The sequence below is a fragment of the Giraffa tippelskirchi genome, chromosome 13 (genome assembly GCF_054371585.1).
Source record: "Giraffa tippelskirchi isolate mGirTip1 chromosome 13, T2T-mGirTip1v1.2.pri, whole genome shotgun sequence".
Taxonomy (NCBI): Eukaryota; Metazoa; Chordata; class Mammalia; order Artiodactyla; family Giraffidae; genus Giraffa; species Giraffa tippelskirchi.
In genome coordinates, this window is record NC_137287.1 from 64,994,202 (window position 1) to 65,011,274 (window position 17,073).

The window sequence follows — 17,073 nt, forward strand, 5'->3', positions numbered from 1 at the left end:
AACAAATTCTCATGCTTTTGGCAACTAGGAAGCAATTTATTCTCCATGATTAGATTTAATGTCTTGACTAATAGTAATATGTCTTCCTTCTTCCTGGTAATATTTATAATTAACTGTGGCTTTTGGGTTGCTTCTTTTTAGAGTGTCCAAGAGGTTACTGCAGAAATGGTGGGACTTGTGTGGTAGAGAAAAATGGTCCAATGTGTCGGTAAGAATAATTGCCTTTTTAAATTTTTTTTAACATTTTTTATAGTCATCTTGTTTTTCTTGAGGCTGATCTAAGAGAACATAATGAACATGTGGTTATTAAGGTAAAACAGTAAATAATGGCAGTATTAATTTATCTGTCTGAGTGTGAGAAAGGAATATATGATATTTAGAAAAATATCAATTATTTCACATGATTTTATATCTCTCAACATTCATTTTATCTTGCATGGGATATATAGTTTTAATAATATTCATTATTTCTTGTTTTTAATATTTATATCAGGTTATAAAAAGATTTCATATAGGTATCATCCTATTTCAGATAAACTTAGTGTCTATATTTCCTATCTCGCTTTTTATTTCAAGTTCTATATTTTTCTTTTCTAACAAGACAAGAATAAAATTAATTCGTAAGTAAAACCTTTTTCTGGTTTATTCAATGGATGTTTATGAGTAGATAAAGTTAAGGTACAGATAAGGAATACATTTGCATAGTTAAAGCAAAAATAATCAGAAACAGTTCTTGTGATTTCTTCTGGGAATTATTTATATTGCCTATCAAAGATGGCTTGATTTTTTTTCTCTCACCCTTTAGGGAATATCATGCAAAACAGTTTCATAAATTCTAAAGGAAATGATGCATATTCCATTATATTTGTGTTTATGATTTTTTAATCTAACAGACCAGTGTATATATTACTTTGCTTATTAGAGAAATGGTTTCATGTTGACACTCAAGTCATAACAAAGCACACAGAAGTATTACTATCTGGAAAAACTCATTAATAGTTGTTTAAATTCTTACATCCTTCTGAGTCAACACTCACATTTTAGGAAAATTCGTTTATCACTTTAAAAGAAAACAAACACGTCTACCAAGAACAACAAAAATTTTTATGATGAAATACTACACAATTTTAACATTGTTGAAACAGAAATATTAATGTGTTTCTCAAAGTTTTTGGCTTTCAAATTCACTACATAATTTAACTCACAACATCTTAGCAAAATTATACTTTTCCCTGTATCAGTTTCCATGGAAATTAGCTTTCTACAAACTATAACTTCATGGAAATACAGGATACATATTACTAATTTCTAAAAATCTTGTGGAAGAAATTGAGAATGATGGCATAAATATTTATTGAACATCAGCTGAGTGGGTAATGTTGTTTAGTGTCAACTGTTTACAATAAGGAGGTTTCAGTTTTTCTCTTTTTAACCCTGATGGTTAGACAAAAGCTCCCAACTATAGTTAGTCTCAGCTGAGCAAGCAAAGAGTTTTGCGTTCTTGGCAACCTCCTCGTGTACTTAAATAACTTTGAAAATTGAAATCCAGATGGTGATGTTTGAAACTTATTTCTTTCAAGTAAAGAAACTCTGATGTGGGGGGAGAAGATATGACAAGAGGATTGAGAGAGAGCTAGACTAAAGAAAGGAAATTAATGCAGCAAAATGTATTGAGTTGGCCAAAAACTTTGTTCGGATTTTTCACACGATCTTATGGAAAAAAACCCGCATGAAGTTTTTGACCAATGCAATATAAAGGAATTCACTGACTGGAAAGCCAATGAAGTATTTTATTATGTTACTTTTCATAATAAATAGTACTTTCCAAATAGCTAGCTAACCATCAATTTAAATTACCATCAATTTAAACAACTGGTCTGAGGGCTATCTGCTCCATAGGGGTGAAAAAAATGACTTTTTAACATTTTTTTCATAGTATGATATGGTAGCCTTTTCATTCAAAATTTTATTTCTTTAAATGGTGAACTGCAGAAGTGACACGTGTATTGTAATAAAGTTTTTTAAAAGCATAAAATAGTGTATGAGGCAAAAAGTAGAAATCCCAACACCTAAATCCTCTTCTTGAGTAGTATGGCTTATATCCACATGGCTTTCTTTTCACACACACACACAAGCACACATTTATTTCTTACAGAATTGTGAATTACACTTTACAATACACTTTGTACTGTGTATGTGTGTTTTCTTTAATCTCTTCATGAAATGTCATGCTGTTCTTCCACATCAGTCAACATAATTCTAGATCTACCACTTACTGGTTGTGTATTATTGGGTAAATCCATTAATCTGACTGTGTTTCAGCTTCTTCTTTGTTAAAGTGGAGAGAATAAGTGTGCTCATAGAGCCTCCTAGAGCTGTTATGAGATTTAAAAGGGTTAATATATGTAAGACATTCTGCACAAAGCCTGACACATAAGACATTAGAGGAATGTTTCCCATTATTATTACTATGCCACTATTTTATACTGTGTAGTATACAGTATTTAATATATGGGCTTGTCATCGTTTAATTAACCCCATTAATCCTATTACTGGTGGTTTGGTTCTTAAATATTTTGTTTCACAGTTATCTTGTAATACCCATCCTTTGACTTCAGTTCAGTTCAGTCGCTCAGTCGTGTCCGACTCTCTGCGACCCCATGAATCGCAGCATACCAGGCCTCTCTGTCCATCACCAACTCCCAGAGTCCACCCAAACCCATGTCCATTGAGTCGATGATGCCATCCAACCATCTCATCCTCTGTCGTCCCCTTCTCCTCCCGCCCCCAATCTTACCCAGCATTAGGGTCTTTTCCAATGAGTCAACCCTTCGCATGAGGTGGCCAAAGTATTGGAGTTTCAAATTCAACATCAGTCCTTCCAATGAACACCCAGGATTGATCTCTTTTAGGATGGATTGATTGGATCTCCTTGCAGTCCAAGGGACTCTCAAGAGTCTTCTTCAACACCACAGTTCAAAAGCATCAATTCTTCGGCACTCAGCTTTCTTCACCGTCCAACTCTCACATCCATACATGACCACTGGAAAAACCATAGCCTTGACTAGACGGACTTTTGTTGGCAAAATAATGTCTCTGCTTTTAAATATGCTATCTAGGTTGGCCATAACCTTCCTTCCAAGGAGTAAGCGTCTTTTAATTTCATGGTTGCAGTCACCATCAGCCTTTGACTTATTCTTGTACAATTCCTTATTTTAAGTATAGTGTGTCTTTCTGTAATGCCAAATAACAATGTAAATTATTTCTAAAGGCAATTAGTGTCAGATTCATTCCCAGTTAAATTTAGCATCCAGTTCATTTGTCACATACAGGTACTCATTTTTGGATATAAGGTTAAATGAAGACAGCTTTAGAATACAGTTTTAGAGTAACTCTAGGGCACTGTGGGAAGGTGTTGGCTTTATGTCAGGCCCTATTCTCTCATCCCCAAGAGTGGGAATTCATTGTCATTTTCACCCAAAGAAATAAGGACAGAAGTCCAAAGCCCATCTCTCATTCAGGCCATAGTGGATACAAGAATTTCATGGTTTCCTGAGGAAACCTGTCAAAAAAGCCTTTGGACTTCCTCTTGGAATCTGTGAGAAAGGACCTTCGGGTTTAATCTACAACCCCAGAGGAAAGAGACTTTATAAGGTCATTCGTATTGCTAGGAGCTTGTAATTATTCACAAGAGTAGAAGCTACAAGGTGAACCGTGGTTTCCCATTACTTGAGAAACCCTAATAGCTTGGTATGTTCATGACTTAGGAAGCACACCATGAGCCAAAAGATGTAAATTATTCTTCACCTGAGGAGGCTTGATTATTATATTATTTCAATATACCAATATGTTTATCAGAAAAAGAGTGAGCTATGTAATATAACTTCAAAGTTAACATGGAAGGCAGGAAAGAAGTTACAAGAAAGAAAGGAAAATCAAGTTAGCCAGGCTAAGAGAGAGAAATAGGAAAAAGCATTAAATTTGAAGTACTTATACAATTACATACATATATAGAAGTTTACTATATAAATATTTATTTCACACATATTTTTACTGTATAAACATTATATGTTATATTTTTATTTCACATATATTTAATTTTAAACAAAAATATTTTTAGAAGAAGACTGAAAAAAGGCAAGAAAAAAAAAGATTTGACAAATGAATAAAAAAATACACAGTGGTAACTTTAATATCAAAACCCCACAAAATTATAGTATAAGCACATTTTTAAAAGGTTATATTGCTAAATTAAAATGATACACTCTAAAAGTTACAACAGACAAAAATCCCTATGTATTAAATAACCTAGTAGCAAAATACATAAAGCAGCAGTTTCTAGATACCCAAAAGAAAAAAAAAAGAATAGAAGGACGACAAAAGAAAATAAACACATTTTTGGGTATTTTGAATACCATTTCTAGGAAGCCTTTAGGTTAGAAAGGCATTTTAACCTGTAATTTTAAAAGAAAATAAAAATGATAATTTCTCTTTTGTCATCTTCTCTCTGGAGCAGTATGTGAGAGTGAATTATCATTTTTCTTTATCTGGTTTCTGAGATACCACTGGCCATCACTCTCACTTTGCTTTACTAGTTCCTTCTCCTTCTTGTAATATTGGAGTGCTCCAATACTCAGTGCTTGAAACTCCTCTCCTTTCTGCCTACTTTCACTTACCATATGATCTCATCTAAGCTTGGGTTAATTTATTGACTTTGAATAGTGTATTAGCAGTTCAAACCTATCCTACCAAATTCCACATTCTTAAATTCATCAGCCAAGAAGACATCAGACTTCATCTGGATATCTAATAGGTATCACAAATATAACATGTCCAAAAAGATCTTTTGCCCCGACAGGTCATCTCCTCTTTCTCCACGCTTCGCACACACTGTTACCTCTGCCTTATTTTCCCAAAGGATGCTTTTTAATACTTCAGATCCAATATAAATGGCATTTTCTTTGGAGATCCTTTCCCATACCAACCAGGTAAAATGACTCATTGCTCCTTCTAGGCTCCTCTATTGCCTGTGTAAGTATGTTATTTTACAAGTCTTTGTTTTACTTTATTACCTATTTAAAACCTATCTATCTTATTAAGGAATTCATTTCCATGCAATTTCACTTTTTATGACCATCAAAATTTGTTTTTTCTAATTTTTATTAGTTTTATATATAAGGATAAAATCTTAGTTATGATCACAGACAACTTAAAAAACTAAATTACATATTTGTTGCAGGAAAGTTTGAAAACATAACAAAGCTTTGTGATATAAAGAAGTTTGCAATATGAATGATAAAAATCAGTTGGAAAGGAAAATAAAAATATTAGTTCAATGAGGAAAAGGAGCTATTAAAAATTCTAACCATTAAAGGCAAACTTCTTCATGTAGTTTTTGTTGGAAGATAATGTGTATCTGGGGCTTCCCTCATAGCTAAGTTGGTAAGGAAATGGCCTGCAATGCAGGCCACCTGGGTTCGATTCCTGGGTTGGGAAGATCCCCTGGAGAAGGAAACGGCAACCCACTCCAGTATTCTTGCCTAGAGAATCCCCATGGACAGAAGAGCCTGGGAGGCTACACTCCATGGAGTCGCCAAGAGTCTGACACAACTTAGAGACTAAACCACCACCAATGTGTATCCAATCACCATGATATTTACATTTCAGTGACTACATTTGAAAAAGTGGTCTAAGAGTTTTATTTTTACTAGCCTGGAGAGTGTATAATTTGCAGTAGCTTAAAGTTAAGGTTAAAAAAAATAATAACTTTGACTTAAAGGAAATTCAAAAATTTTCAAATATTCTTTTAGAGAGTGTGGGCAAAAATTTTGAAGACCCAAACAGAAAATAAAGGTCATGTTTTCTGTATCTTTTCATCAGTTCAGTTCACTCAGTCATGTCTGACTCTTTGCGACCCCATGGACTGCAGCATGCCAGGCCTCCCTATCCATCACCAACTCCTGGAATTTACTCAAAGTCATGTCCATTGAGTCAGTGATGCCATCCAACCATCTTATCCTCTGTTGCCCCCTTCTCCTCCTGCCTTCAATCTTTCCCAGCATCAGAATCTTTTCCAGTGAGTCAGTTCTTTGAATCGGGTGACCGAAGTACTGGAGTTTCAGCTTCAGCATCAATCCTTTCAATGAATATTCAGGACTGATTTCCTTTAAGATGGACTGGTTGGATCTCCTTGCAGTCCAAGGGACTCTCAAGAGTCTTCCCCAACACCACACTTCAAAAGCATCAATTCTTCAGCACTCAGCTTTCCTTATAGTCCAACTCTCACATCCATGCATAACTACTGGAAAAACCATAGGTTTGACTAGACGGACCTTTGTTGGCAAAGTAATGTCTCTGCTTTTTAATATGCTATCTAAGTTGGTCATAACTTTTCTCCCAAGAAGTAAGCATCTTTTAATTTCATGGCTGCAGTCACCATCTGCAATGATTTTGGAGCCTCAAAAAATAGTCTCTCACTATTTCCACTGTTTCCCCATCTATTTGCCATGAAGCGATGGGACCAGATTCCATGATCTTAGTTTTCTGAACGTTGAGTTTTAAGCCAGATTTTTCACTCTCCTCTTTCACTTTCCTCAAGAGGCTCTTTAGTTCTTCTTCACTTTCTGCCATAAGGGTGGTGTCATCTGCATATCTGAGGTTATTGATATTTCTCCTGGCAATCTTGATTCCAGCTTGTGCTTCATCCAGCGTTTCTCATGATGTACTCTGCATATAAGTTAAATAAGCAGGGTGGCGATATACAGCTTTGACGTACTCCTTTTCCTATTTGGAACCAGTCTGTTGTTCCATGTCCAGTTCTGTTGCTTCCTGACCTGCATACAGATTTCTCAGGAGGCAGGTCAGGTGGTCTGGTGTTCCCATCTCTTTAAGAATTTACCAGAGTTTGTTGTATATCTTTTCATAAGTAGTACCAACATCATACCTGACGTTATAAGAGCTATTTGTATGATATACTGAATGAAGGATGAACAAATGGATATACATGCAAAGTTCTGGAGTTTCAAGGAAAAAATATCAATACTTTTAAATATGTTCTTAAGTTATTGAGGTGAGCATATAAAGTGAAGTCGCTCAGTCGTGTCTGACCCTTTGTGACCCCATGGACTGTAGCCTGCCAGGCCCCTCCATCCATGAGATTTTCCAGGCAAGAATACTGGAGTGGGTTGCCATTTCCTTCTCCAGGGGATCTTCCCAACCCAGGGACCAAACCCATGTCTCCTGAGCTGCAGGCTGTCTGAATCACCAGGGAAGCCCAAGTGAGCATATGGTCTCACCAAAACTCAGACTGTCAACCACAAAGGAACTATTGAATGTTTTCTAAGTAGACTGCAAGAATACTGAGTGAGCCTATGATGTGCTTATTATACTAAAAAGTAATGACTCTCCATTTTATAGGACAGAATGGATATCAAAAAAGATAAATATCACCCATTAAAGAAACTCTACTTTGCTATAATAACAGAAGAGGGTGCTCTTAAACTAGGAATCTTATAAACTACCTCAAATCAACAACCCTAGGCTTGAAATGAAGAGTAAATGCAATTTTCATACCTACAAAGCCACTGTTTAAAAGTTCACCTAATGAACACTATTCTTCCTCCCCCAAAAAAGAAAAAGAAGAGGAGGAGGAGGAGGAAGGAGAAGGAAGGAAAGAAGGAAAAACAAGTAATATGAAGCAAAAGACAGAATACTCAAAGATCTGAACTCCAAACTAAATTAAATATTGTCAGAAAAAAATAAAACATTTAGAGATAAGGGAAAAAAATCTTAATTGAGAAAGTCAAAACCAAAGTACAAATGGAAAACACAACAGTAAGAATCAAATAAGAACTGATTGAACTCAGGAAAGAAACTAAAAAAGAAAAACTAAATTATAATTCTCTCAAGGGAGGATATATTCAAATTAAATTTATTAAGGAATTGTGAACAAAAGTGAGAAAATAACCAAGCAAATGAAAGTGAGATGAAGTAAAAAGAACCAAAGAGAAAGTAATTGAAGTGGAAGACAAAAAACATGCATGTACAGTTGACCCTTGAACAACATGGATTTGAAGTACATACAACTTATATGCACATTACAAATTCATTTATATACAGATTTTTAAGAAACATATGTACTACAGTATACCACATTTCATGACTGGTTGGATCTGGGGATGTGGAACTTCAGATGCAGCAGGTCAACTGTAAATTTATACACAAATTTTCAACTGTGCAGGGGTTGGAGTCTCTATACCTCAAGTTGTTCAAAGATCAACTGTAGTTTGAGTCCCTAAGGAAGGAAATCAAAACAATAGAACAGAATTAATATTTAAAACTATCATCCAAGAAACTCAGAAATGAAAGAAGACCTGAATTTGCATAATGAAAGGACAAACAACTATTAAGATGACAATTTGTCAGCAACCTGGGAAATTTGACACAAACCCAGCAATTCCAAGATATAGCCTAGTAAAAATCTTAGGCTCTAAACCAAAGAAAAATATTCTCATTACCTGTAGGGAAAAAGACCAAATAATAAGGAAAAGGGATTAGTCAAGCATTAGACTTCTGAAATCAGAGAGACAAAGAAACCTATTATTATGATTTTCTCCAGAATTTAAAAAAAAGTCTTTGACAAAATTTAATATCCATTCCTGATATTTTAAAAAAGCATTAAGGAATATATGAATTGGTATCCAATTGATGCTTTCTTAATGTGATAAGGAATTCTTATTTTTAATTTTGAATCAATTCTTTATTTCTAAATTCAGTATCTTAATTGAGAATCACACAAGGCGTTTCCATTAAGATGTTCAGAGGAAGGAAATTTGACCACTATCTTCACTGACATTTAATGTTGTATGGGAGATAGTAATCAATTCAATTGGACCAAAAACAAAAGGAAAAAAGCAGTCTAAGAACTAGGAAAGAACTTAAATTATTATGACAGCATACTTGGAAAACCTTAGAAAATTAATCATAAATAAAATTCAAAAATTGAAAACAATTCCATAAGTAAGTTTGGAGGATATAAAATTAGCATTCAGAAATCAATAGTTGATATACACAAAACTCAGGGAAAATGGAAAAGGAAACCCTATTCATAACAAAAACAAAAAGATAAAATATTTAGGAATAAATCTAATAAAGTAAAAAGCAAATCCACGTGATAAAATCAATCCCACAATCTTGAACAGATAGAAAGACATTTTCCTTCTCTGGGTAGCTGACTCAACATCTTAAAGGACCTTGGTCCCTAGGTCAGTCTATGAATTTTATACAACCCTACAAAAATATCCGCAAATTGGGGTAAATAATTTGATAATAAAGTTCATATGGGAAAATAAACATAGAATTAGCTAGTTAACTGTTGAAAAATGCTACTAGAAGCTGAGTAGACCGACTAGTACAAAGATAGCAAAGTTCTTACTATTAAAGGAGGTCTTATTAAAGACTTGCTTACTAGTAAAAGACTTGCTTACTATTAAAGCAAGTCTACAGGAAATTGAGTAGACTTTATAGACATTTTAGACTAACAGAATAAAAAGTCTAGAAATACGTTTAACTGCATATGAAAACTTAGTAAATATTAATGACAGCATCTCAGTCTCAGGATGGACTTTCAAGCAGTGTTGGGGCAACTACTTAGCTCTTTGGAAACAGATAAAACTTAGAACTATACCTCACACCATACACAAATAAAAATAATCTTCAGGTAGATCAGAGTTCAAAGTGAAACCATGCATATACTAGGGTGATTTTTAAAACCAGTTACATACATGGTGAATTTCTCTATAATTTGGATATAAGAAAAAAGCAGGTCCAAATACAATAAAATATAATACTGATAAATTTGACTACACAAAAATATGGTTAGAAGGAATATTTTGCATGTTACAAAAAAGTACCATATGCAACATCAAAAGGCACCTGTCAATCTGAGAGAAAATGTTTGTATCATGTATCTCAGGAAAATGAAAATATGCCTAATACTTAAGTATTTTAAAATACGGCCAAAGCCTAAACATCATATTAAAAATAGACCATGATTAGTTTAAAAATATGCAAAATTATGCTTCAATATATGAAGAAACCTCAACTTCATTCATGAGATAAAGATAAAATCATACTAAGATGCTATTCTCTGCCTCTCTGATGAGCAACATATTCTGTTGGTAAGAAAGTGAAGAAATAAGCACTTTGCTAGGGGAAATGCAAATCGGTATAATTTTTATAGAAATGAATTTGGCAGTATATAGCAAAACTACATATGCATTTACTTCTTGAACCTAAGAATTCCATTTCTAGAATTTATACTCTTGGTACAATTCCAGCACTATGAGAATGCATGTCCACAAAAGTTACTTACTGTAAGTATTTTTTGTAATATCAAAATATTGGAAACAACCTAAATGCCAACATATAGGAGAGTGGCAGAATAATCAATGGTACATTCACACGACAGACTGCAATTGGAATGTAGAACAGTTAAGGGGTGTCCTTTCTACCAGATGTGGGGCAAATGTTGCCTGGGGCAGTCTAAAGGAAAATGAGAATATATAGTCATAGTTGCTAGAATTATCATATGGCTTTTCTTTCATTTGACTCAAATGTTAAAAATCAGGTGTCTTACTGTCACATGTCAGGTACCTCTTAAGTGTCTGACATGACTTTGGCCTTCACATAAACCTATAGGGTAGATGATATGGTGTCTAATTTGGCAGGTAAGGAGATGAGACCATGAAATTGAGTAATTTTCCCAAAGACAAAGGGCAAGAAAGTGGTGGAGTTAAGACTTAAATCTTAGTCTTCTGGCCAGTGTCTGTACTCCTAAGTTATCAACCATTGTGATATGTTACCTCTTTGGATATTTGACTAGGTGACTCATGAGTCTTTTTAAAAAATGTATTTTAATTAGTTAGTTAATTTATTTGACTGCACTGGGCCTCAGTTGCGGCATGTGGGATCTTTAGCTGTTGTATGTGGGATCTAGTTGCCTGACCGGGGATCAAACCTGGGCCCCCAACATTGAGAGCACAGAGTCTTAGCCACTGGACCACTAGGAAAGTCCTGGTGACTCATGATTCTATAATCGCCAGATTCATCGAGTACAGATTTGACTCAAATGCCTGAAGAAATTATAAAACTAAGTTTTATTTGCATTTGGATGTTTTCTGTTCTTTAACACACTGTGCACTTCTATTCTTATGAGTGTTCATGTTGTTCCTTTCTGCCCATTTTTTGCTTTCTCGCCTTGACTGACTGAAAAACTCCAGGTTAATTTTTTGTGTCCCAACTTGTAGAACCTCCTCTCTATTTCCATGAACCCGCATGCATATGAGCCATATCCTGTAGGAAGTGTACAAAAGAGGGCAGGAATCTGACCCTAAAACCAGGTCAACCTGGGCTTAGGTATGAACTCCATCCACCGTTGACTAACTCCATGACTTTGAATAAATTACCTCATTTTTTTCCAAAGAGGGGAAATGAACATTCACTGAGAAACCAACATTCTCTGCCATGGTGGAGCTATCAATTGAAAAGAGCTTCTGTATTGCTGAATATATATAATTCATAATTGTTTTATTTACTTAAGAACACTTTTAAAATGTATCTAAGTGGGAAGCACTAGTAATCTGTTTGCCAGTTTCTTATTTAACATCATTGAAATCATCTCCATAGCAACCAACAACAATTCTTTACTGGTGGAAAATAGAACAAATTATCAAAATTTAAGATCATGGCCTCTGTTGTTTTTTTTCAAACAGAGTACTGAAGTGCTAAGGACTAACAAATAGGTTTATAATAACATTTGAATGCTTTGTAAATGAAAATTATTTCAAAATGTCAAGAAGTCAATTTAAAAAGAGAGCACTCAGATGTTTTCTGTATAGCAAGCTTAAGGCCATGCAGTTGCTTTTCTTTTCATATCTACTAACACATGAAGAGACCACTTGATGGGAAAATAGAAATCACCACAACTGGCCCAAACAGAGATATTAAAGTTGATTAGATTAAATGACATAGTAGAAATTTTATGTCAAAGATGTAGTGCCTCTCCTCCAAAAACTTAAATGTGTATATCTGTTTTAAAAACTGAAAGTATTTTCCCTTAAAGCCAGGAATAAGGAAAAAAAAGGATCTGAGATTATTCTATTTGCTCAGGAGGTTTGAGTGAAGGAACAAGCAAAAAGAAGTAAAAAATAAACATATTAAAAAAAAAAGAAACACAAATATTATTGCAGATACTCACAGCCTAGGAAACTCAAGCAAATTAACTGTGACACTATTAGAATGATAAAATGGGTTCAGCAAGGTAGATAGATACAAGATAAAAATGCAAGACTAATTAGTCTTTTCCTTTTCACCAGTAAGGGCAATAATTAAACAAGATAATTAGAAAAAGAGCTCCATTCTGAAATAGTGTTATTATAATATATACAGGCCTACACTTAAATGGTGAAGACTCACATAAAGAAAACTGCAGGCACAAATGAAGGATATTCAAAGACCTAATCAAATGGATAAGAAAAGAAAACGAACTTACTTTCTGGAATTAGCAATATTCAGTGACATAAAAATGATAATTAACAAAGGACATTTTTTAGTGTTTTAGATTTTGTTTGTTTTTGAAGTAGACTAGTGGATCTTAATGTTCACTAGAAAAAGAAATATAATATTTAAAGACAAAATTAAGGATTGCTGTGTGTTGTACTTTATATTAAAGCTTGCTATAAGGTCTTAGTAATAAATATTGTGGAGAAGGGACAGAAACCAACAAATAGACTATTGGAACAGAATGAAGTGTCTACTAATAGGTTGATACAGCTATGTGGAATTAATATAAAACCAGTGGCATTTCAAGTTGATGAAGGTAGATGGGTTGGACTATGTAATAATTGGTGTTAGGACTATTGGTTAGCCATTTATTTTAAAATATTAATTGTTATTGACACTATACCCAAAAACTAATCTGTGTATAATGAACTAATCCCAGATTTGTTAAAGGTATAAATATGGAAAACGTATAATTAAGGAAAATATACAATAAGAGAATATTTTAAAATCTTGAAGAACGGAAGTCATTTATAAGCTTACTAGCAACCGTAAGAGAAAAGATGAACAGGTTTGGAAATTTGACCACATGAATGGCTCCTAAACAAAAATGAAACTGTAGTAATGGTGAAAGACACAAGAGCAGGCCACAAGAAAGATATGCAGTAAATACCATAGATGGAGATTAGCTATAATATATGTAGTATCCCCTCAGAGCAATACATATTATACAATAAATGATAGACAAAGATTATTCACAGAAGAAGGAATATAAATGTTCAACACATACCAGAAAAAACTCAACACTCATTAATAAAAAAGTACAAAGTTAAACCTTTTAAACTGGTTTAACCTATCAAAGTGACATAGATAGTACTAGTAGATAGTAGATAGTACTACTACTATCTACTAATATCTACTAGAAGGTAGAAATATTTACCCTCTTTTATACAGATTATGAGAATGTAACTTATATATTTAGGAAATTATACATACAACATTTAGGAAAAGAAACTTGTAGGAAAGACAAAGTGACAATATCCATTCAAGATTTTTAATATCTATACTCTTAAACTCAGTCATCTCAATCCTAGGACTCTAGCCCACTGTCATATAAACAGAAAAAATATAGATAAATGTGTTGATTTGGGTATTTTGTGAGTACTATTTTGAAAACAATTTTTAAATTAAATATAAATCCTGACAGAAAAGTATCTTTGTTGTTAGGTAAAAATGTGCAGATGCCAAAATAATATGTGTATTAAAATTCTATGTGAGAGAGGGTGGGCAGAAAGTATGTGAAAATGCAAAACAAATGCTTATAGCAGTGTGAGCATCGACACATTCAGGGTTGTCAGTGACCTCTCTAGAAGGAGACTGGCTCTGGAGAAAAGGACAATTTCATATTTTAGTTTCTGCATTTTTAACAAGAACTGCTCTTGTAGCTCCAAAATGAATTTTTTCCAAAAAGATCTTTAAAATGGTTGCAATGTTTAAAAAAGAATAACACCTCTTACAGTAAAAGGCAGAGCCAACTGGCTGCTTTTACCAGCAGCTCCGTGGTAAGATGTGCCTGTCTCTGGGTTTTCTTCCCCCGTTGTCAGAAAGCATCACACACTTTCTGCCTCGTGCCAAGTCAGACAGGCCAGGCAAGCTAGGAATGCAACTGACGATGAAACAAATAACCTCTCTCACCAAGCCTCCCTCCCTATCTCCCTCCTCTAGCTCCATTCTCCTCTGATCACATATGCTCAGAGAATCATGAAAATCAAAAGCCCAGTAATACCTCATTTTCCCTCTCTGACCCTCTCCCAGAAAGCAAGCCTCATGAAGTATTGGACCACTTAATTGTCCAGTTGTTTTAGACTCCCTCTGCCAGGCTGTAAACTTTCACAGCTGACTACAGCATCGCTTTGACAATCTGATGCAACTGCCTTCTGAATGACCTGTGGTGTGGACTCATCCCGGAAGGGTGCCCTCCAAGGAAGCACATGGCCCAGATTTTGTTCACTAGTTGTTGCTGACAGAGATTTGTGATCCAGATATTTTCCAAAGTCTCTGGTCTGACCTGACTGTTAAGTAGATATTTCTCTTCTCCTGGAAGAAAAGTGGTGGGTTATTTCTGGGGCAGGATCTACCGTGCCAAAGGACTGGCTTTCAAAGAGAGAGAACAAGAGATAGCTGTCTATATTGTGAAGATCAGGGTCTTGAAAAAGCTCAGTGCTTCACCAGTCCTGAAATAGCTGCGTCAGAAAATGTCTCCTCTTCATCGACACAGTTTTTACTTTCTCACTTTTCCTAGCCTGTGCACACCGGTACTTTAACAAGGTAGTCGTTGATTGGAAGTGACATCCATTCTTTCTTTGCCAAGCTTGATGTGCATGCATGTGTCCAGTGCAGTCTCCTGAAGTGGGGAGGGGTGCTGAGACCTGAACTTCGAAGAATGCTGGCAAAATGTCATTCCTCTGACGGAATTTCACAATTTCCCAAACCAGACTCCCTAGTGGCACTGGAACTGCAGGCCTTACAGCTCTGCCCTGATCCTACACAGCTTTTCTTCCTGCTCAGCCAGCATGAGTTTAACTATGTCAAGAGGAGACTCTTTTGTGCTGTTGCTAGGTGGCTGATCTCTGCCTTACAGAAGCAAAATCTACCAAATGAGGTAGAACTTTTTGAACTTGTCCCTCTTCCTAGTGAAATGTTGACACATCTGAGTAGTTCAGTGCATTTTAATTTTGAAACCTCCGTGGGACTTTTCTTATCCTCTGAAAGCCCTGGTTTGTGTGTGTGATTGCCTTAATCTGTTGTCCATCTGTCACTCTGAGATGTAGGGCATCCCTTTGTATTCTTCAGAGAAAGACTTAGTTTATTTTCCTTGTTTGCACCAGGAGGAAGAAGGAGGTAATGGAACTTGTTTATGTCTCTAAGTTTAAGATTAAATGACCACTATTCATGATCAGTGGCTAGAGTTTATATAAGCTATAAATCTATAAGTCTGTATTATCCTTCTGTTTATTGTGTATTAAAACATAAGGAATTGTGAGTAAGACGTATGAAAACAACAAAAAGCAACACACAATATGGCAAAAATAACTTTATGCAAAATATGATATGTTGAACTTATTGCCTTTTCATTCCCTCTGTGTGCCATGACTGACCACACACATATATTGTAGTAAATACCACAGGTGCAGCAAAAAAAAAAGATAAGAGAACAGGCATTTTGGTATTAAGAGAAATTTATCCCTTTTGAATTTATTGCCTGAGGATTTAGAATGAAAACATATAATATCATTTCATAGCAAAACTTGTGTTTTAGTGTCACTACTATCTGAAAATGTAGAGGACTAAATAGCATGATTCTGAATATATATGGGAAATTCTAAGTTTGGAATAAGAATATTTTCTAATAATTACTTTTTTCATTTTGTAGATAAAACTGAAAAGTACTGTTCTTGTGTTAGAGTGTCAGAATGAGAATGTGTTTAGTTTGAATGAAGACTTCAATACAGAAAATAAGGCTTTACATATATTATTCTTTTCCATTTATTGGAACTAAAAAAGATATTATAAGAATTTTCTCTGTAACGATGTAAATTATAATGTGTTGCCTTTTCCTATTGGTTACGGAGGGATGCAAGTTATATACATAAAAAGATATATGTTGATAGATGATATATAATCTATTCTTTTTATGTTATTTTTTTTTCACTAGGACAAATCACCCTAGGGAACAACTGTATATCCATACTGACAAGTATTTTGCCTATATTTTTGTTTGTTTTTATGGTAACGTATTACAATATATAAAACTTAATCATTTATTGAAGGTCAAATATATGAAATAGTGTGAGGTATAAGAAAAGGAAGAATGGATTTAGAATTAGATCTGCCTGACTACCCTGCATAATTATATAGTGGTATTAGCAGCCTATCAGAAAAGACAAATCCAGATGGCTAAAATAACAAACTTCCAAGAATACTTACTTTAATGAAGGCATTGGCAAGGTGTAAGGAATGGCAAGGGATGGTGAGATTCCTGGAGACTAGCAGCAGTAGAAAGACTACAGAGAGGGGACATGGATACCCAGTTCCCGGTGAGAGCTGGAACCGTGGGGAGGGGACCTCATAGCAGGAGTGGGAGTTGAGGAAGCAACTGCCTGTCAGAGAAACTGGAGGAAACAAACAGATAAAATATATCTGAATTCTCCATTCTCCCACCCTTCCAACTCCAGCTTCTGTCTCCCTTTGGCTGAACCTGACAGAAAGCCAACCAAGGACCATAGATAAGGATGTCATCCACAGTGGTTCTTCACGGATAAGGGCACAGAAGGGAGTGATCTGTAGAGTGTTATGATTTCTAGAAACATAAAAAAATAGAATATTAGGAAAACAATATTGAAAGAAAAAAGATGCTGAGAGTATTTTTGATTTGAGTAAAATTATGACTTCAAATGTACCACACAAAGTACAATACACATATGAAAAACAACCCCCCCCCAAATCCACCACTTA

At 34.8% G+C, this 17,073-nt stretch overlaps 1 protein-coding gene across 3 annotated transcripts in view; it reads left to right on the forward strand.

Moving 5' to 3' along the window:
- MALRD1 (MAM and LDL receptor class A domain containing 1) overlaps window positions 1-17,073 on the forward strand; it is a 764,811-nt gene that overhangs the window by 665,216 nt on the left and 82,522 nt on the right. For all 3 annotated transcript variants that reach the window (XM_081558804.1, XM_081558803.1, XM_081558805.1), the window contains one exon: window positions 142-208. In XM_081558804.1, coding sequence (XP_081414930.1) covers window positions 142-208 — 67 coding nt within the window. The remainder of the gene's footprint in view (window positions 1-141; window positions 209-17,073) is intronic.